The 20823-nt window shown below is 45.1% G+C and overlaps 1 protein-coding gene and 1 long non-coding RNA gene across 2 annotated transcripts; both read right to left on the bottom strand.

The window, feature by feature from the left end:
• Positions 1 to 2890: 2890 nt before the first annotated feature.
• LOC148368166 (nucleolar protein 4-like) lies at positions 2891 to 3844 on the bottom strand. The gene has a single exon (XM_088329672.1). It carries the CDS (start codon positions 3842 to 3844, stop codon positions 2891 to 2893), a length of 954 nt encoding a protein of 317 aa, XP_088185798.1.
• An 8796-nt stretch (positions 3845 to 12640) lies between these two features.
• LOC148368165 (uncharacterized) lies at positions 12641 to 20461 on the bottom strand. The gene is made up of 3 exons (XR_015849924.1): positions 20176 to 20461; positions 17830 to 17922; positions 12641 to 15869 (listed from the first exon to the last, which is right to left on the bottom strand). It is a non-coding gene; the product is annotated as an uncharacterized LOC148368165 (long non-coding RNA).
• Positions 20462 to 20823: the final 362 nt, after the last annotated feature.

Raw genomic sequence — 20823 nt, 5'->3', positions numbered from 1 at the left:
GTGAGTGCGCACTTGGCACGACCATGCAAAAAAGGTGGAGGTGTTGCTCTTATATCGGAAGATAGGTTGAAATTTACTTCTAATACCCCTACTCGTTTTAAAACGTTTGAAGCACTTGTTATGAGGTCCTTAATGTCAACACCAATTTATGTAGTTGTTGTGTATCGCCCACCTGGACCATACTCAAATTTTTTGGAAGAATTTTCGGAATTGTTAACAGACTTAGTAACTTATGCGGACAATGTTGTAATTATTGGTGATTTTAATATTCACATAACTCCCCATCAAATTCACTTGCAATTGCATTTAAGTCACTGATGTATACATTTGGTTTCAATCAAATAGTTGATGTGCCCACTCATAAAGATGGGAACACTCTAGATCTCGTCCTGACCCGTGGCATAGTAGCCTCAAATGTTACAGTGTTACCGTATCCTAATGCCATCTCTGATCACTATTTTGTTAAATGTGAGGTGCTGTTTAATGTTTACTGTGATAAGGAAAATATAGGCTTTAGCAGTTGCAATATCCGCCCTAAAACGGTGTTAGCCTTAAAAGAATTATTACCTACTGTAACTGCAGCCTTCCCTTCGTACACTGGGTCTGTTGACTCACTTACAAACAACTTCAATACTGCTTTGGTAAATGTTCTTGATTCTGTGGCGCCCCTAAAGTATAAATTCCGACCCAAGAAGAATACAACTTGGTTTACTGAAGAAACTAGGATACTCAAACAAAGTTGCAGAAAAATTGAACGAAAATGGCGCACTACTAAGCTGGAGGTTTTTCGACTGGCCTGGTGTGACAGCTTGCTGAAATATAAAGTAGCTTTTGCCTCAGCTAAAGCTTCGTATTTCTCTAAGATTATTGTTGAACATAAGAATAATCAAAAAAAAATTATTTGACACAGTGGCTAAACTTACCAGACAACAACTTAACCCGAATGGTTGCACTTATTCTGCTAATGACATTATGGAATTTTTTAATAAAAAGATTCAACTCATCAGGAATGAAATTTTAAAAGAACGCTCTGTTTCCTCCTCCTATATAAAATATATGGAGGTGCTAGGTATGGACTGTGTCAGCGGTTGTTCAGAAACATTCTCCAGTTTCAATGATTTGTCCCTTGATAATCTAACACAGATGGTCAGTAGGGCCAAACAAACTATGTGCCTGCTTGATCCGTTTCCAGCTTCACTGGTGAGGGATCTGTTTGGGATCTTGGGACCATCAGTTTTAAACAGGGGTCATCAGTAATTGATTTTTGGAAAAAGAAAAAATATTTAAGTGCGAAAAAATTAATGTTAATTTTTTCGCGGCAAGGCCAATTAATGGGTATTTATCGGATTTCTAGCCATTAATTGGTAATTTAATGGTATACTAGCCGTGTCAATATGGTCGAACAAACTGGTCCCTCTAATCTAATCTAACTATTTTTTCCCTCGGTCTCATAACCGTGCGAAGATTACAATCAATACAGCGTAGTAGTAGTGGTGTACAACGTGTGCGTATGTGCATCCACGACGTACGTGCTTGAGGCAAAACGTGAGCCAATCAACAAGCCCGATTTTGTCCCGACCAATAAAAAGCTGCTTTGCAACCACACTACGTACGTACAGCTACCGTGTTTCCCCGAATATAAGGCCGGCCTTACTTCAAAATCATCGTCGAAAATTGAGGTTTCGAAATAAAAATATGTGCAAAGGTAATAAATTTTCGCTAAAAATTTCTTAGAAAAGCATTGCCATTGTTAAATGACGTTGATATCTACGGTTTTCATAGGTAATATGAGCCCGAATATTTTCGCAATTAATGGGTCGCAATAATTGCTAATTATTTAAATTTTGCAATAAATGGATTTATGAGTTTAAGCAACCATTCCATTAATTTTTCGCAATTAATGGCATTAATTTTTCACAAATCATTTATTGCTGACCCCTGGTTTTAAATATTGTTAATGTGTCGCTATCCTCGGGTATTGTTCCTGTAGCCTTCAAGTCTGCCGTCATTAAACCCACGCTTAAGCGACCTAACCTTGACCCAGAAAGCCTAGGTAATTATAGGCCAGTGTCAAATCTGCCATTTTTTGCGAAATTACTTGAAAAGGTCGTTGCACAGCAGCTAAATGACTTCATGTCAGAAAATAACCTTTTTGAAACTGTCCAGTCAGCATTTAGGGCAAATCATTCTACTGAGACAGCCCTGGCTAAAGTAACCAATGATCTCCTTTTAGCAATAGATTCCGGTGTTACTGCTGCTGGATCTCAGTGCTGCTTTTGATACTCTCGACCACAACATATTATTGGTTCGTCTGGAACGCGTTGGTATCTCAGGAACTGTACTCTCGTGGTTTAGGTCCTACCTGTCAGACAGGATGCAATGTGGTAATGACGGCAATCTGACCTCTAAACACTCCCCTATGACGTTCCACAGGGCTCTGTACTCGGCCAATTATTTTTAGTATTTTTCATGCTTCCGCTTGGTGACATTATCCGCAAGTATAATATTAGTTTCCATTGCTATGCAGATGACACTCAACGGATCGTGCCACTGGAAAAAACTGGACAGTTAAGTTGTAGAAATCTGGAGGCTTGCTTTACTGAGATTCAAAGATTGATGTCACTTCATTTTTTTACGCCTTAACCCAGAAAAAACTGAAATGTTGATTTTTGGTCCAGCTCACTGTCGACAGTTGTTTTCAAACACTACTCTGAACCTAGACAAATGTGACTCAGTCAAAAATCTAGGTGTGCGTTCGTGGTGCATATGAAGTAGCGGGAAAGTAAGCGGGAAAAGTGCGAATATGTACAAGCCGGCACGTCCGAGAGGAAGCTCTCACTGATTGAGTTGAGAGGAGCTCCTCACCTCACCCGGTAGGACGTCCCGCTTTTTACACATTTCCCACAATTCCGAGCCCTTCAGTTCTGCTGCAGATGAGGTTCTCCAGCCCGTCGGCGGAGCGCAACAGGAACGAAGCAGACTCTCGGTAGCCGGCGATCAGCTGACGCACGGCCGCGATCTCTGGTTGGCTGAGCTGGGCCGAAGCCCCGCCCCCACTGCCCCGCCCACCCAGGCAGTGGTTGTTAGCGACGGCTATGTTAGCAGAAGAAAGGGACTTCATGCTGAGGTCCGTCGGACCGTTGCTTTGAGGGGCAGCGCCTGTAGCGAGGGAAACAGGATGCTGGACAGCCCCGCCCACTCCCAGGTAACCACGATAACCGTAGCTCAAGCCGGCGCCATTTATATAAACCTGTGGCTCCTGATTGGCGAAGGCGGAAGCGGCCAGCGAATAAGCCGACTGGACGAGGGATGCCGGCTCCCTGGGGGCGCCGCCCCCGCCTGAGGGTTTGTCCGGCGAGACCTGCTCGTCGTGGTAGGCATCCAGACGCATCCTCTTGGCAGCATTACGTGATTCGCTCTCGCAGGCGGCGGCACGGATGTTTTCTGCCATGGCGGAGGTGAGGTGGGGCGGAGTTGGGCGTGTCTCCATGCCGTTTTTCTTCATTCGCCGACAGGACTTGAGGTAGGTGCGAATGCGCTTGGGGGCGCGTTCTTGGAATTCTGGGAACTGTCTGCTGCAGGACTCGATGATGGCCTGGATCTTCTCTTTGGGCTGCTTGGAGATGGGAACCATCCGGTCTAGGTTCTCGTCCACAAATAAACGCACAAACATATTGAAAGCCTTGAGCCGCTCTGAGTCGACGCCCTCGGCCTCAATGATTTTGTCGCTGTCGTCGTGATCGTCGTCCTCATCTTCAGGGGCCACAGGTACCCCGAGGGCCCCCAGACGGCCGGCGCTAAGGTCCTTGGCGCCCGCCTCCATTTTGATGCTGCCGCTTAACATTCGACTGTTTCATCCGTGCAATTTTGTCATTGCAAATGAGGCATAGCTCTTCACAAAGGCAAATTCTTCCGTCTATTCGTCCCGAAATCTACGATATTCGTCATCTTTTTTTCGTTTCGCCATCTTCTCCGTCCAAGAGTTAGCTTTGAGCTAATGACCGACACCCAAGTGCCAATGGACGCAAAAGGGGGCGTGTACCTGTGCCCCCAGTAACGGCCAACATAGGGTGTTATCGTCCGATTCAAATAAACAATCGCTCGTGCAACTGCGACTCTGCACAAGACATGATCGATAGAAAATCGATGGATGCATTTAAACAAACGATCATTTTTTTAAACCCAGATTTGCGAGCCAGATGTTATCATCAAAAGAGCCGCATCTGGCTCGCGAGCCATAGGTTCCCGACCCCTGCTATATGGAACCTCCGCTCTGAAAATGCCGGTCTAGCAATGATGACTCCGAGAGCCAAAAAGAAGTCTGCTGGCTGGATTGCGTTTGCCTTTTTGGATGAAATGAGGTGAATTGATTGACGGGAAAAAGACTTGTTATCCAATTGCTACTTATTTAGAAACAAAGAGAAATGTTGTTCAAAATATTTCATAGGATTTACCCCATCAAAGTGCTAATTGCTAACAGGTCTAACAAAGTGATTGTTGTTAGATGTACAATTTGTTCATCTGATCCCGAAACTGTGTAGGAATAATCTTATAAACTTCGTTTCTGTAGTCTGGGATCTGTGTGCCGAGGACCCCTCCTTTGGTTGCTACCCGGCTTTCTGTGCTCCCGTCTTTGTCCAGGCTGTAGAAAAGAGGACCAGCTCCACAAACTCCGTTTTTCACAGAAATTTTGACCAAATTTGGTCTTGTTTGTAAGATAATAGACTCATTTCAATGATCAGGGATTGTTTTCAAGCGTGCCGACATGGGATATTGGCCCAAAACACCAAAGACAGGTTATTGCATTAACCATTCTGGGAGGTCGCTGGTTCGCGCCTCGGCCGAGTCATACCTAAGACTTATAACATGGGTAAATGGCGGCGCCCTCTGTTGGCTGCGGCTGCATCGGCTCGCTACAACGGGTCAGGTGTAATCGACATTTCGTTCTGTGTACATTGTTACACAGAATGACAATACAAGGAAATTATTATTATTATTATTATTATTGTGTACCTTTGAGAAAAAGTCCCTCAGGGGAGAGGAGTGTGTGAGAAGTGGCACATGGCCAAGCAGGAAGTTGAAGAAATAAAGGTTCTTATCTCTTTGGGCGTTGAACTTCACGGGGATTGTTCTCATCCAAACGACAGGGACGGAGAGAACCACAGGCTCTTCAAGCTTTGTGGCTCTGGTGAGAACAGGCCCCAACCCTAGCGACCTAGGTCGGCGATCTTGTTATTATAATCATTATAATTGTTGATATGAGGCAAAATTTTATGCGGGCACACGAGGAAATAGATCATCTATCAAGAAACATGACACAAAAACAAAATGAATCGTTTTTGATTTCACTGCCGTTCCGGTTCACAATTTGTTTTTAATCATAAACGTTGCATTATCATTTGAGGCCAGTCTTTAAGCATTACTTTTGTCTTCTTTGCTCGTTTGTCTTGAGACTTTTTCCTCTTGTATTCCCTTTTTAAATCTTAATTTCATGTTTTCTCTGAAGTTTTGTGTCTAATATTGTCGCATGCAATGTTTTGGGCGAGAGTAGCTCAGGAGGTAGAGCGCTCGTCTCGTGATCAAGGGATCCCAGTTCGAATCCCGGCTCGTCCGTGTTACATGTTGAAGTGTCCTCAGTTAAGACACTGAACCCCTAATACCCCCAATAAGCAGGTTAGCGCCTTACATGGCTGCAAGGCCGTAATTGGGAAATGTGGATCACATTGTAAAACGTTGGACTGTGTAATGTAAGATCAAACATTCGGTTGTGTCCAGAAACTCTGTTTGACCATCACCCCCCCCCCCCCCCCCCCCCGAGGACAACAAAGTCAGTTAGTTCTTTGTTCCCTTGTTTCTTTGTTTCCTTATCCTCACTGTAAATGTGGAACTGGAGTCGTCCAATTTCGTTGTCGCAGCATATCCATGTTGTAACAATGACAATAAAGGCATATCTATTCTATTCTAAAGTGCTTTGGGAAGTCATTGACTTGAAAAGCGCTAGAGAAATGCAGATCATTTCATTGTTTTCGTGAAAAATTTCAATGAAGAGGGTTACTTATACGTGAATGGTCATTGTTGTTGCTAGGTTCTGATTGCACAATTTTACAAATGCTTAACGCTTTTGATAACCTCATTCAAATCAAATGACCCTTTTTTCTTGATAATCGCATTGATACTAGTACATTTCTTTGATATGATGTGTTCATGATGTCGATAGATGGAGAATACAATTGTTTCGAAAAAAAAAAATCCTTTTAGCGTATTGGCTTTATTTGGTAGAAGCTTCATGCTTATAATCATTTCTCCTTTTTATTTCGTCTCACTGCTTGAATGTTGCTCGCCCAGTCGCCAGAATTTTTGCAAAACGTGTCCGTCTCCCAAAAATAGATCGACTCCATTGTCTTTGTGAGTTGCTCTTCCTCTGGCTGGCAACCGATTCAGGGTGTCCCCTGCCCGAAGACAGCCGGGATGGGCTCCGGCGCCCCCGCGACCCCGCCGATGACAATGGATGAATCGACGTTTTGTTCATTTTTCCGGCCGCGTCCCACATCGCAGCAAACATTATTTTCTTCCTCTTCGTTCAGATGAGACACCTCTTCACCGTTCAATCTGTCCTTTCCAGTCCCTTGTCTTTCAAAAATGGATTTCCATTCCCGATGAATCAATCCTGCTTACATATTGGGATTTTTGGTAAATCAATAGCCTCAATCTGAACGACCATGTAGAAATTCTCTCTTATCCATTTATTTTCCATGAATATTCTAGAATTCTTATGATCCGTCTGAAGATCGATTCATCCGCTATTTTGAAATTCATATCTTTCTCAGGATCGGCGAATCTGTTCCTCGTCGTCTTTTGAAAATGCTTTCCGTAGGATAGGCAAATGTTTTAACCGAGCTATAAATCGACATTTGTTACGTATTTGTTAAAGTTTGTCAATCGTAACACACTCGTCCATAAAAATTCACGGTACGATTCATTTCACGCTCTCTGGCGGCTCCTTGTCAAGCTGGCCGTTTTGGATATGCGCATTTCCCAGAATTCAATGCAATGAAAAGAACTCGTTGTTATATTCCTAACTATAAAAACGATCTTTCTCTCACCCACACATATAGTAACGTTGCAATCATCAGACTAATGACATCTTTTATACGTTTATCAATCTTATATTCTTTTATTGTTAAATCGTGCTCGTGTGTGTGTTCCTTTTCCTGTTTACTCCCATTGACATCATAAACAAGGCCTACCGAGTGGGACGGACTGTTCGCCGAGAGACACGGCCGGCTGAGCATGGCGCAGCAGCTACCACAGAGAAGTCTTATAACTTCATATTTGTTTTTATTTGAGTAATAAAGCCACCAAAGACTTTTTAGAATGATTGACTTTAACACTCCTCTCACGCGAGAGGAGATGAACAAGCTTATCACTACTTGAATGTCCAAACCACCCAGCCGTCCCTGAACCCATATTTTCAGAAGTTTGCCACAGACGCGCTAACCGCTTATCCACCGTGTCGCCTGCAAATGTTCAACCAAGGGACATCTGAACTATCACACTGCCCAAATGTCAGGTTCGAAACCATGTCCGGATGAAAGAAGAAACTTTTGACTTACAATCAAACTCGTTTATTCAAGCAAAGCGAGCGCATCGAAACGAGGCAAAATTGCGTTCTTGGATTTCAATGATATAATCCCACGGACTGAAGCGTCAGCCTCTTTCTTTTACCGTTTCCCAGATTTCTGATTGGAGGATAGAATAAAACACGTGCACCTAAGGGCATTCTGATTGGTTGAGACAGGAATGACATATTTCAATGCAGTGTATTATGTTGCAAGTCTAATAAATGATACATCACAGCAGTTCATTGTTTGAAAATAGATTGAAGTCTTGAAAAAATGACCAGTGGCCTCCAATTTGTAGAGACAAAGTTCCTTGGCTCGGGAATCTTATGCTCCTGTCCTTGGGTGGTACGGGATAGCCAAAAGGAGTTCTGTGCACCCGTTTGATAACAGGAAGCACACCACTGGCCTCCAAATTGTAGAAACAAAGTTCCTTGGCTCGGGAATCTTATGCTCTTGACCAGCACCAGAAAACTCAGACGCAACTGCACAATTATTGAGTAAATATAAATGTATAAAAGTAACAGTATAGAATATAGAAGGGCAACCTTAGACCATAATTTCCCTTACAGTTAGCAAGGGGGAAGGTGGAAGAAATGATGCAACAGGTTCACAGTACCGATCAATGAACCCGGTTTGAAGATAATGGACTCATTTCAATGATCAGGGATTGTTTTCATAGCGTGCCAACATGGGATATTTGCCCAAAACACCAAAGACAGGTTGTTGCACTCACCATTCTTGCGTACCATTGTTTTTAAGTTACAACTCTTAGTGAATGTTTGACCACATACAGTCCAGGCAAAAGTCTTCTATAGCCAGCGTGGGTTCTTGTGTGTAATTTCTAGTGTGCGATATGGATGATTTTAGGTTATACCACAAAGTCAACAGGTCAAAGGTATCTCACCTGTGCAGGTTATGTTTACACTCTCTGTGAATATTTTGACTGCAAACTGAGCAGTAAAAATGCCTCTTCCCATTGTAGGTTAGTCTATGTTTTTTTTCCGTGAAACTTTTACCGCAAACTGAGCATGAAAAAGGCTACTCATCAGTATGTGATATTTTGTGTGATTTTAAGCTCCTATTCTGAGAAAATCGTTGACCACAAATTGAGCAGGCGAAAGGCTTCTCGCCAGTGTGAGTTCTCGTGTGCTTTTTTAAGTCCCCACTCTGGGTGAATCTTTTCTCGCAAACTGAGCAGGCGAAAGGCTTCTCCCCAGTGTGGGTGAGTGTGTGTTTTTTTAAGCTCCCACTTTCGGTGAATCTTTGACCGCATACGGAGCAGTAAAAAGGCTTCTCACCAGTGTGGGTTCTAGTGTGTTTCTTTAAGTTCCCACTCTCAATGAATCTTTTACCACAAAATGAGCAGACAAAAGGCTTCTCCCCAGTGTGGGTTAGTCTGTGTTTTTTTAAGCTGCCACTTTCTGTGAAACTTTTACCGCAAACTGAGCAGGAAAAAGGCTTCTCATCAGTGTGTGTTAATTTGTGTGATTTTAAGCTCCTGTTCTGAGAAAATCGTTTGCCACAAATTGAGCAGGCGAAAGGCTTCTCACCAGTGTGGGTTCTTGTGTGTTTTTTTAAGTCTCCACTCTGGGTGAATCTTTTATAGCACACTGAGCAGGCAAAAGGCTTCTCCCCAGTGTGGGTTAATGTGTGCTTTTTTAAGCTCCCACTTTCGGTGAATCTTTGACCGCAAACTGAGCAGGAAAAAGGCTTCTCGCCAGTGTGGGTTCTCGTGTGTAACTTCAAGTTTCCTTGTTGGGAGAATTTTTTATCACAAAATGGGCAGGCAAAAGGCTTCTCGTCAGTATGGATTCTAGTGTGTAGTTTGAGGTCATTCTTCCGGCTGAATCTCTGACCACAAATTGAGCAGGAAAAAGGCTTCTCATCAGTGTGTGTTAATTTGTGTGATTTTAAGCTCCTGTTCTGAGAAAATCGTTTGCCACAAATTGAGCAGGCGAAAGGCTTCTCACCAGTGTGGGTTCTCGTGTGTTTTTTTAAGCTCCCACTTTCGGTGAATCTTTTACCACAAATTGAGCAGGCAAAAGGCTTCTCGCCAGTGTGGGTTCTAATGTGTTTTGTCAAGCTCCCACTCTCCATGAATCTTTTAGCGCAGAATGAGCAGGCAAACGGCTCCTCACCCGTGTGGGTTAGTTGGTGTAATTTTAAGTGTCCATTTTGGGTGAATTTCTTACCACAAACTGAGCAAGCAAAAGGCTTTTCGCCAGTGTGGATTCTAATGTGTTTTGTTAAGTCCCCACTCTGTGTGAATGTTTTACCACAAACCGAACAAGAAAAAGGCTTCTCGCAAGTGTGAGTTCTTGTGTGTATTTTTAAGCTCCCACTCTTGGTGAATCTTTGGCCGCAAACTGAGCAGGAAAAAGGCTTCTCGCCAGTGTGGGTTTTTTGGTGTACTTTTAAGCTCCCATTCTGTGAGAATTGTTTTCCACAAATTGAGCAGGAGAAAGGCTTCTCCCCAGTGTGGGTTAGAGTGTGTTGTTTTAAGGTCCAACTCAAAGCAAATCTTAGACCACAAACTGAGCAGGCAAAAGGCTTTCCCCCAGTGTGGATTAGTGTGTGTTTTTTTAGACTCCCACTCTCAGTGAATCTTTTCCCACAAACTGAGCAGACAAAAGGCTTCTCGCCAGTGTGGGTTAGTTTGTGTGATTTCAAGTGTCCATTTAGGGTGAACCTTTTACCGCAAACTGAGCAAGAAAAGGGCTTCTCACCAGTGTGGAATTTCATATGTAACCTTATATAAGACTTGCGTGGAAACGTTTTCCCGCACTGAGAACATGTGTTACCACCTTCAGCGTTTGCGGAGCGGGACGTGTCATCGTCATCCGTTTCCACGTGTTGACGGGAGCTGATGCTTAGAGACTCCTGCCGACCGTTATCTTCAGGTTGACCTTGATCTTCGGCGGTTGAACGGACTTGAAAATTGTCCTCCTCTTTCACGTGAACAGGCTCCCCATCCTCAGTCTCTTGCTTAACGTGATAGGGCTTCAGATCTTCCTCCTCCTCCTTAATTTTAACGGCAGGCAACTCTGGTTCCTGCCGCGCAGTAGGAAGATATTCTCGGCCGACGTCTGCAAGACACAAGTCACGTTTATTTGTATTGCCCTCAACTCGTTCGGAAGCATTGTCCCCGAGTGCCAAAACTTAAAAAAACTCTAAAGGCTTAGGCGCTGCTGATCAGTAAGTATTAGGCCTCTGGGAATGAAATGACCACTAGATGGTAGGAGTGGCTTCGATCCGATCTTTGTCAACACTTAGTGCCGCGTTTTGTTCCTGCATTCGCCGCTGTGTTTTGCACAAACATGGCTCACGTTTAGCATTCCGGATGCTAACGTGTAGCCACCCAGAGCTACCCGGAGCTATCCGGCTTCAACGCCGCTAAACAGAGACACGAAAGCCGGGGGGAATCGGAGAGGAGGCGGACTTGCTAACACGAGGTGGTCTATCCCTGGATTTTCACAAAGAAAAGATTTCCATCTGCCGCAGGGATGTCGAACTTTTGGACTAGCGATACGTCATCCACTCCGCTACAAGCACCCCTAGGGCATCATGTTCATCTGTTAATAAACAGCGGGGTAGACTGCTGGAAGTGTGAATTTCTCTACGGGGATGAATAAAGTATCTATCTATCTATCCATCTATCTATTACTTCGTGGGGCGCTGAATAGAAAAGCAAAGATAAGTACATACTCAGATTCAGATTCAGATTCAGATTTACTTTATTGTCATTCGTGTACACGTGTATACAGAACGAAATGTCGATACATCTGACCCGCACAGGTTCTTTGAACGTCAGCCGGGATAGATAAGATTAACCGTGTCTTCGTCAGAATTTTAGCGCAGCAGTTCGTCATCTCGCGGTTCGATGCCACTTCCGGTTGTTAAATGGTCCAGTTTATTGTCCAGAGAGCGAACGTTGGAGAGCAAAATGGATGTTAGAGGGGTTAGCCTTTAGCCTAGCTGTTAGCCCGGCCCGCTTCCTCGTCACGCCGCTGTCTTGCCACTCTGTTTCGCTGTTTTGTAGGCCGCTGGGTCTTGTTGACATAGCAGTCCGTGGCTAATCAACACCGAGCGCTTGATGTCTGGATGATCGCATATCCAGCAAAAAAAACTGCGATCGTAACTTAATCAGCAGTTAGAGCCGAAGACTGGATCTTATGGCTGACGTGTAAAAAAACCGTTGCGAGCTGATGCAGCCGCAGCCGAACAGGGCGCCGCCATACTAAAATCTAAATACTAAAATACTGTTAAGGCTTCAAATCTTTAGTCTTCCTAAAAAAAAAATGACCAGGGCCTTGGTTGGGATGACGTATCGTAGGACCCTGCCATCACCGTGACGACCCGAATCATGTGATCACGTCACCCGAGACATCAGGGGCTGAGAATTTTTGCAAAGTTCTTGCATAAGTTTAGTCTTTTTTCAATCAGAGTGCCCTTGTGTTTACGGAAAGTATTGTTTACATAGTCTAGGTATCGAAAATATAGATGTGTGGCAGACGTGTTTGCTCGTTCCACGCGTGCTTGCCGGCTTTTCGCTTTTATGCTCTAGTTTTCTATTTTCTTTGATTTATTTTCCACCAATTGGTAACAAATACCAGGCAGGAACTACTCCACTTTGGCAACTCACACAGTCAACTGCTTTTTACCGGCTTGATATCGCCCGAGCGACGAGTCATGGTTCGCTCCCGTGGCGACCGCCGCCACCCCCGCGAAGAGCGCGCCGCACCGAGGCGGAGCGAGCGGGCCGATCCGGGGACGGCGCTCCTGAGACGGCGACGCGAGCCAGGGAAAACGGCGGGGCTCCGTGCCGGGCTAAAAGCCCGAGCTAGCCGGCCACCGCTACCCGGCCTCCTACTCGCTAACGCGCGCTCGTGAGCCGAGAACAAGGATTCCGTTCTAACGGGACGTAAGTGAGCGCCGCGCCTTTATTTTCACGGCGACCCGGCTTTCGGACAAAATAGCCGAGGTGGCCGTTCGGCTACGGATTCACTCTATACGCCAAAGAGACCGCACTGCAGCTGCCGGTAAGGCTAAAGGGGGAGGCGTGTGCGTGGTGTGGAGACATACAGCCTTAAGAAGCACTGTTCAGCCGACTTTTTTAGGACCAAAATGTCGTCCCTAGTATCTACCGAGGGTTTTTGATGGCCGTTTCGGGGCAACGACGCCGCAACACTCGACGCGCTCCGTGGCGCCATCGCAGTGCCGGAGACTGCTCGCCCCGATGCCGACTTTGAATCTCTTCGATATCGGAATTCCGGACCGAGATTTTTTGATCTTGAACGGCTGAAAAGTTTCAGGTAAGTCTCTCGGAGGATTGGCGTAAGGCAAGCGCCGCGCCCGATTATTTATCGCGGCTGCCTTACGCGGGTGAAGAAGCGACTCCTTCCCGGACGCCAAGACGCCGCTCAACTTCCGACCGCTCGCAATTACGTACGGGTCGATGCAAAGGTTGCTCTCGCTCTGCCCTTCTAGACGGACGAGTCCGTGAGCTAGAGCGGTCTAAAAGGAAAATGTTAGGTGCCGCGGACACATCTGCTAGCGTGGGTTGTAGCGAACCTGCTAGTCCGGTTAGAATCAGCCCTAAACCAATCCAGACACATAAGTTCAGCCCCCTCACTAGTTCCACTCCACCCCGGTCTACTGGCTCCCGCACCCTAGTTATAGGTGACTCCATCTCCCGTAACATAAAGCTTAGCACCCCGGCAACGGTTTTGTGTATTTCTGGGGCCAGAGACCCCAACATTGAGGCTAATTTGAGGGAGCTGACATGGCTAGCTACTCCAAAATAGTCATTCGCAACGACGCCAATGATACTAGGATGAGGCAATCTGAGATTACAAAGAAAAATATCGCTAGGACCTGTAAACGCGCCAGAAAGAGGAGTCGGCATCGAGTCGTCGTCTCTGGCCCCTGCGAGAGGCAACGATGAGAGCTTTAGCAGAAATGTCTCGCTCGACCGGTGGCTAGCAAGTTTCTGTACACGGCAGGGATTTCGGTTTGCGGATCACCGGCCCGCTTTCCGGGGCCGACCCGACCTGCCGAGAAGAGACGGTCTTCGGCCTAACTGGGAAAGCGCTCTCGGTCTTTCTAAAAATATAGATTACTGGTTAAGCCTTCCGTGACAGGATACACTAGTTCAGGCCAAGTCACAGGTGAATTGTGAGCCTAACGAACTAGCGTTATGCTAGATTCATGCAATTCACATGGTTTTTGTAGTCTGGAGCGTTCCATTGTATACACCACACATCCGGATCTGTTCTCTTCTATCGCATCTTATTCTGTGCTTCTAACCTCCCATTCTCCCTTTTCAGGTGAGGAGGCAGAAGAAATCACATTAGGTGGCGGTGTTGCTCTTATATCGGAAAGTATGTTTACTCGCTACTGTTTTTAAAACCTTTAAAGCGCTTGTTGTGGTAAATAGACTTGCATTTGTAGAATAGATTTATACATTTAGAAATTCAGAAAGACTTGCTTACAGTTGTGAGAAAGGTCGTGTTGACATCGTTTCGTGCAAGGAACAGAAGTCTCTGTATAAACTGACCTCAGGTTGTTTGGAGGAACTATCTCCTTATCTCCTTATAGGGAGACAAACACTTTTCCTTGCGAGAAAAACAAAATTCCGATCATGATACGTTTAAAGACCGGACCGCCTTTTGGGTGTACTCAATTGAAGCCATTGTCATTGACGAGACAATAAAGTTATCTCAGAATTCTTGACATGGCAATGCTTTTGTAGGCTTCAATGCAAGTCTATTTACCACAACACGCTTAGTCCTCAATGTCGAAACCAATGGATGTCGTCGTCCACCTGGACCATATTCACATTTTTGGGATGAATTTTCGGAACAGACGTAGTCAATGATGCGGACAATGTTGAAATGATTGCTGATTTTCATGTTCTCGTTCACATGCGCTTGCTTTGAAGTCGCTGATTGATACATTTGCTTTGAATCGAGTAGTTGATGTGCTCGTCATAAAGATAGGAATACTCTAGACCGGGGCTTAACCGGTGGCACGCCAGCGCCAGCAATATAATAAGGATGTTTTTGAGTGCACATTTTGAGATGACATTTAGACATTTTCAGTTGCGCGCTGTGTTATTTAGAGGCTTTACGGCAGTGGTCCCCAAACTACGGCCCGCCTTCGCATTTGCTAGATAGATAGATAGATAGATAGATACTTTATTCATCCCCGTAGGGAAATTCACACTTCCAGCAGTCTACCCCGTTGTTTATTAACAGATGAACATGATGCCCGAGGGGTGCTTGTAGCGGAGCGGATGACGTCACGCCAGTCCAAAAATTCGACATCCCTGCGGCAGATGGAAAACTTTTCTTTGTGAAAATCCAGGGATACACCACCTCGTGTTAGCAAGTCCGCCTCCTCTCCGATTCCCCCCGGCTTTCGTGTCTCTGTTTAGCGGCGTTGAAGCCGGATTGCTCCGGGTAGCTCCGGGTGGCTACACGTTAGCGTCCGGAATGCTAAACGTGAGCCACGTTTCCGCAAAACACAGCAACTGCGCTCCCTGTGCGCTTCGATGTTTTCAAAAAGCACTCGATGATCTTATTTGGTCGTGAGTTCACATTTACCATGATTACGGATGGTACCGAAGACTTATAACGCCGCTAGCCGCTTCGCTAGCTCCGGCTGTCCTTCCACCATGGGCCCCTTCATCGCGCCGGCACGAGAATTCTTTAGGGCAAGGAGTTGAAATTTCTTGAGTACACGCATTTATTGTGCGCTAAAACCCATGTCCATAGGATAGAAGTAATCCATAGTGTAGTTGTCAAAACGGGAAGAAAAAAACACCGGATAGGAGCAGACAATAAAACAATTGGGCAGCTGCTGGAAAAGGCAGCCGCTCGTGGCAGCGCCGCTTTGATGGATTAGGCTTTGATTAGGCTGATGTTTGAAACGTATGTGTGTGAGAAAGATTTTTTTTTATAGTTAGGAATATAAAAACAAGTTCTTTTCATTGCATTGAATTCTGAGAAATGCACATATGAAAAACGCCCGACTCGACACCGCCACGACGCCTCGAGCCTGTAAAACAGTCCAAAAGTCTACAAGAGCGACGACGCAGCTTCCCATCTCGGTTGGCTGGTCCGTGCAGGCGTCGACATGCTTCGGGTCCAGATGCTGGCATCGGGAACATTGGAGGTGACCAGAACAAGGTCTAGAGCTGGAGTCCCCAAACTTTTTCCTGTGAGGGCCACATCACTTTTCCTTTCTCTGACGCAGGGCCGGGGTCAGTTTGGAACAGAAAAAGTGGGATGATTTCAGGAGTGCCTAAATGTCAAAATGGATTGTACATCTCACCTGCAAAATAGATGGTAAATGGCAGTCTCACACGACACCATTTACTTGTTGACATTAAGAGTGATTTATTAAATCACGTGAGGTCCCGCGAGACATGCCCCAAACACCCTTCTCTGACCTGTGAGACTATGTCACCTAATGGTGATATACTGGTACTTCACTTTTTATGCTTTACAAAACAACACCAAAATCCCAAAATATAACATTTTAAGTAGTCAGCAACCCTTGTTGCGCCGTATAAAATAGTTACTAATATAGAAAATAGTTCATAACTAAGGAACTTTTGATTGCAAAAGTCCAACTTTATGATCCAATACAAATACACATATATGAAAAAAAATCAAAATGCTTTCTGGTATTGTTCAGGGGGCCGGACCAAATGTGGAGGCCGTAGTTTGGGGACCACTGGTCTAGAGCAGAGGTCGGCAAGCTTTTGGGTATGGCGTGCCGCTTTCAAATTTTCTTGTAAATCGCCGTGCCACGCCAAGATTAAAGACTCGCACAACAATTTTTTTTATATGTATCGAACTGAGCTGTCCTTTTACAGCAGTCCAAATCTACAACATGGATAGACGTTGAAATCGTACAATTGACCTATTTATCTAGCACTATTGTTTTTCATCGATAAACTAAAGAAACGAATGTGATTAACAAGTTGTACAACCAACCTGTTCAAAAACCGATTTGTGCGATCGCCGAAGTCATTTTTTTCCCCATTAAAAGTCATGTCAAATCGGTTTCATCCGTTCCAACACCACGAACGTAAACATGAAGCTAACCCGGGCTAATCATACGTTCGCGTTAGCGTCATCTTCCGTACGAAAGATGACGCTAACGTGAAGGTGTCAAACTAAAAAAATCAGCTCGTTTACACGTCATTTAGCACCCGGGTCTCCGCCACAAGTGGTGAGCGCTCAAAGGATAAAGAAAAGAATTATGAATAGGATTTCTTACCTTTGTGGTGGTCTATTCCCTCCAAAGAAGGGAAACTCGCACACCTTCTTCATATTTTGCTAACTAATAGTTAATCATGAAAACAGTTCATAACTAAGGAACATTTGAATGCAAAAGTCCAACTTTATGATCAAATACAAATACACATATGTAAAAAAAAATCAAAATGCTTTCTGGTATTGTTCAGGTGAAGCGCACAGGGAGCGCAGTTGCTGTGTTTTGCGGAAACGTGGCTCACGTTTAGCATTCCGGACGCTAACGTGTAGCCACCCGGAGCTACCCGGAGCAATCCTGCTTCAACGCCGCTAAACAGAGACACGAAAGCCGGGGGGAATCGGAGAGGAGGCGGACTTGCTAACACGAGGTGGTGTATCCCTGGATTTTCACAAAGAAAAGTTTTCCATCTGCCGCAGAGATGTCGAATTTTTGGACTGGCGTGACGTCATCCGCTCCGCTACAAGCACCCCTCGGGCATCATGTTCATCTGTTAATAAACAACGGGGTAGACTGCTGGAAGTGTGAATTTCCCTACGGGGATGAATAAAGTATCTATCTATCTATCTATCCATCTATCTTATTGATGTTCACTATCTTTTGTGTTCTGTTACCCGACGCTAGTCTATTTCTCCCTGGTCATCCTGGAAGGGGGATGACCACTGGTGAGGGCCTTTTTCAAGGTTTCTTATTTTCCCAGTGTTAAAGGTTTTGAGTTTTTTCGTGCTCGCATGTCGCTTTAAGATCAGGGAACGGTGTCGTTGTAACCTGCGCAGTCCAACGAGACATCTTGTGGGTAAGGCCTTTACAGATAAATGGCACTCGACTTGAAAGAATGAGCGAGACAGAAGCCCGAAACTCAAAAGAAAGTACGCTGGACGTCGACGGCCAAATATCTCGGATTGCGGAAAGTAAAACCACCAACCTGCTCTGTTCAACACAATTCGGAGTATCTTGTAGACAGTTCCTGGACACTCTGGTTCCTGCCTCGCAGTAGGAAGATGGTCTTCACCCATGTCTGCAACACAAATGGCATTTATTTGTGACGCCTTTAGTCACAGAAACTCAAAAAGGGACGCAGAGAAGACCAAAGGCTTCCTACAGCTTAATCCAAGTTCAATTCAAGACTTTTCGAATGCCTTTGAGTGTCAAATTTAAGAAAAAGTTGACAAAAAAAACACACACACAATTGAAACAAACAAAAACACGACATGACTAATAGGCAATTTTAAATAAACGTTTGTTTAGGGTTAGGGTTAGGTTGAGAAATAAGCATTTATTTTACGTACCATGAGTCTCACATTAAGGGACCTGACATAATTGTCCGCCATCTTGCTGCTACATGTAACATAAAACATCAAGAATGAAAAAAAGAGAAGTAAAATTGTGTGTTTTGGTTACTTGACTCTCTGTTTCTCCAGTTTGTATCTTTCCCTGTGCTTTTAGCACTTCTTTTTTGTTGCCCTTTTAGGGCTATTGAATGACATTTTGGTCCAGTTGAAAAAGTTTGATCTGAAAAACAGCGCTCTCCAGAGTTAAAGTCATTTTGGCAGGTCGCGACGGGTGTTGCAAGGGCCTCAGTGCACAATACACAGTCAACCTCAACGTTCAATATAGAGTAAGTTATAGAGAGCTCAAGCTTCCCGTCTCAGAATTCCAAAAGATGCAGCAGGTTCTACCTACTGTAGAACACGCGCCTGGTCCAGGTGCCGATCTGAAGACTCACAACGTCTGAACCTTCAAAGCTGGTCCTTCTCCCTCAAGGACGAGGAAACAAAAGTAATAATAATAATAACAATGCATTTTATATTAAAAGCGCCTTTCAGGCCACCCAAGGACACTGTACAGACAATGAAAAAAATACAATTGAAAAAGTTGTAAGCGAAATAATACATAAAAACAAGACATCAAATCATAAAAACATAGGAAATGGAGAAGCTATGTGTTGTAGGCAGTCCCGAACAGGTGTGTTTTTAGACGGGACTCAAAAGTGGAGAGAGGTGTGCAGTTTCGGAGGTCCGGAGGTAGATTGTTCCAAAGCTTGGGAGCAGCGCGACTGAAGGCTCTGGCTCCCATGGTGTTCAGGTGGGCAGGGGGCACTGACAGTCGGAGGGAGGACGAGGATCCGAGGGAGCGAGTGGGGACGTGCACCTGGAGAAGGTCGGACAGGTAAGGAGGAGCTAAGTTGTGAATGGCCATATATGTATATAGGATCAGTTTGTAGCTGATGTAGTATGAGGTTACTTTGAAGCTAAGTGTCACGTGTTGTCGGACAGTCCCAAACGCAAGACAAAGGGGAAGCGGTGTAACTTGACTTGACTTATTGAAACAGCAACAACAAAAGACTCTACTGGCGAATAGGGGGTGTGGGACTCGGGTAGTAGAGGAGGAGATCTTGAGAGGGAAACTAGAGAGGGGATCTTTGGGTGGCGAGAATCTTGAAAATAGGTTACTTGGTAAGAGAATAGAATATACCTTTATTATCATTGTTACTAAATGGGTAGAACATATTGTGACAAGAAAATTGTGACGTGGTACTCAAGTTTCGCATTTAACTGTAAAGATAAAAGATGAAAAAAGATAACAATATGTTGGTTGTATATGAAGACAAAATATCTCCACAAGAAAGTGTGGGCATGTCAAAGCAGAAGATATTTACTTTGGGTGTTTACAACAAGCGATGGAAGTCGTGGAAATAGGCGACATGGTGTCACTTGACACCTGTACGAGGTCCTGTGTTGGCTTCGCTATTCCTCCTTAAAGAGCATTTGTGGAGAGTTTTAGTTTTTTGTGCAGTGTGTATTTAGGGGGGTGATGGCTCCGGGGAAGAAACTATCTTTGAGTCTGTTTTTGTTTTGTGCGACCTGTCGCGTCGGCAGCAGGTCAAAGAGGTGGTGGCGGCCGGGGCGAGAAGAGTCCTCGATGATCTTTTCCGCTCTGCTGAGGTCGCGAGAGCAGGCAATGTCCTCCAAACTGGGCAGAGTAACCAACGATTCTCTGGGCTTAGTTGACGACCCTCTGAAGTGTTCCTATCACTACTACGATGCAATATGCAGGGAGGGGCTGCTCCCTTTGTGGGGACACTGCGGAGGCAGGAGAGTCCAAACTAGTGTCCGCCGACATACGCAATTCTATACGAGATGACGTATGCGCTGCCCAGACTGCCCTTTTCTTAGAGTGGGCAGAACGCGTCCGTGGGTGAGGGCCCGGCCACCCCCCACTGGTAACGCCCCTGATATCCAAGATGTAGCAGAAGCAAAAAATGACTAACCTGCCCCGAACTGCTTGGAAACAGGGTCCGGTCGTCGACGTTCTCGCTCGGTCTCCTCTTTGGCTCCCCGAAGCTTCTCTTCCCCACTGGAGCACATTTTCTTCACCTTTCAACGAAAAAAAACGCCACGAGGTGTCGCTCCAACTCGGCAGTAAAAAGGACAAACTTTCAGATAGGACCTTAAACTGATACTTCTGTCGAATTGACTTTGTTTAAAGTCGACTACAGGACTTTTGGTGGTTTTCTCGACATTCTCTTGTTCGGCGGTGTTGCGGCAGCCATGACAGTTTCTCCTTCCAAACATCGCCGCAATGGATTGTGGGACACAGACATAGACGACTGTGGCATCCTGTTAACGTGCGTGCCTACGTGGCAGCCATCTTGGTCGGGGCAGCTTCGGTCGCTCAATGCATGTACATTGAGAAGAAATCGCAACGTCCTCATTTTCAAACGGATTTTCATGTGGGTAATCAGGGTTGGGTAGGGTTACTTGAACTGGATGACTTTCAATGACTTTTGGATGACTCTGATACCAAATATGCTCATAAAAGACAAAAGAAACTAAATAGGAATCAAATGATGACTCACAAGACGTGGTAAGATTTCTCTCCTGGCTTTGAACTCTGGCAAAACCAACATCAAATACCA

The sequence above is a fragment of the Urocampus carinirostris genome, chromosome 3, assembly GCF_059441175.1.
Source record: "Urocampus carinirostris isolate Australia breed hairy pipefish chromosome 3, RoL_Ucar_1.0, whole genome shotgun sequence".
In the NCBI taxonomy this organism is placed as follows: domain Eukaryota; kingdom Metazoa; phylum Chordata; class Actinopteri; order Syngnathiformes; family Syngnathidae; genus Urocampus; species Urocampus carinirostris.
Note: the sequence above shows the minus strand (reverse complement) of the source record. Positions and strands in the feature narration are given on the sequence as shown.

What these genes read in the sequence shown, in the direction of transcription:
- LOC148368166 (XM_088329672.1), bottom strand. Translation starts at nt 3,844, where the DNA reads ATGTTAAGCGGCAGCATCAAAATGGAGGCGGGCGCCAAGGACCTTAGC.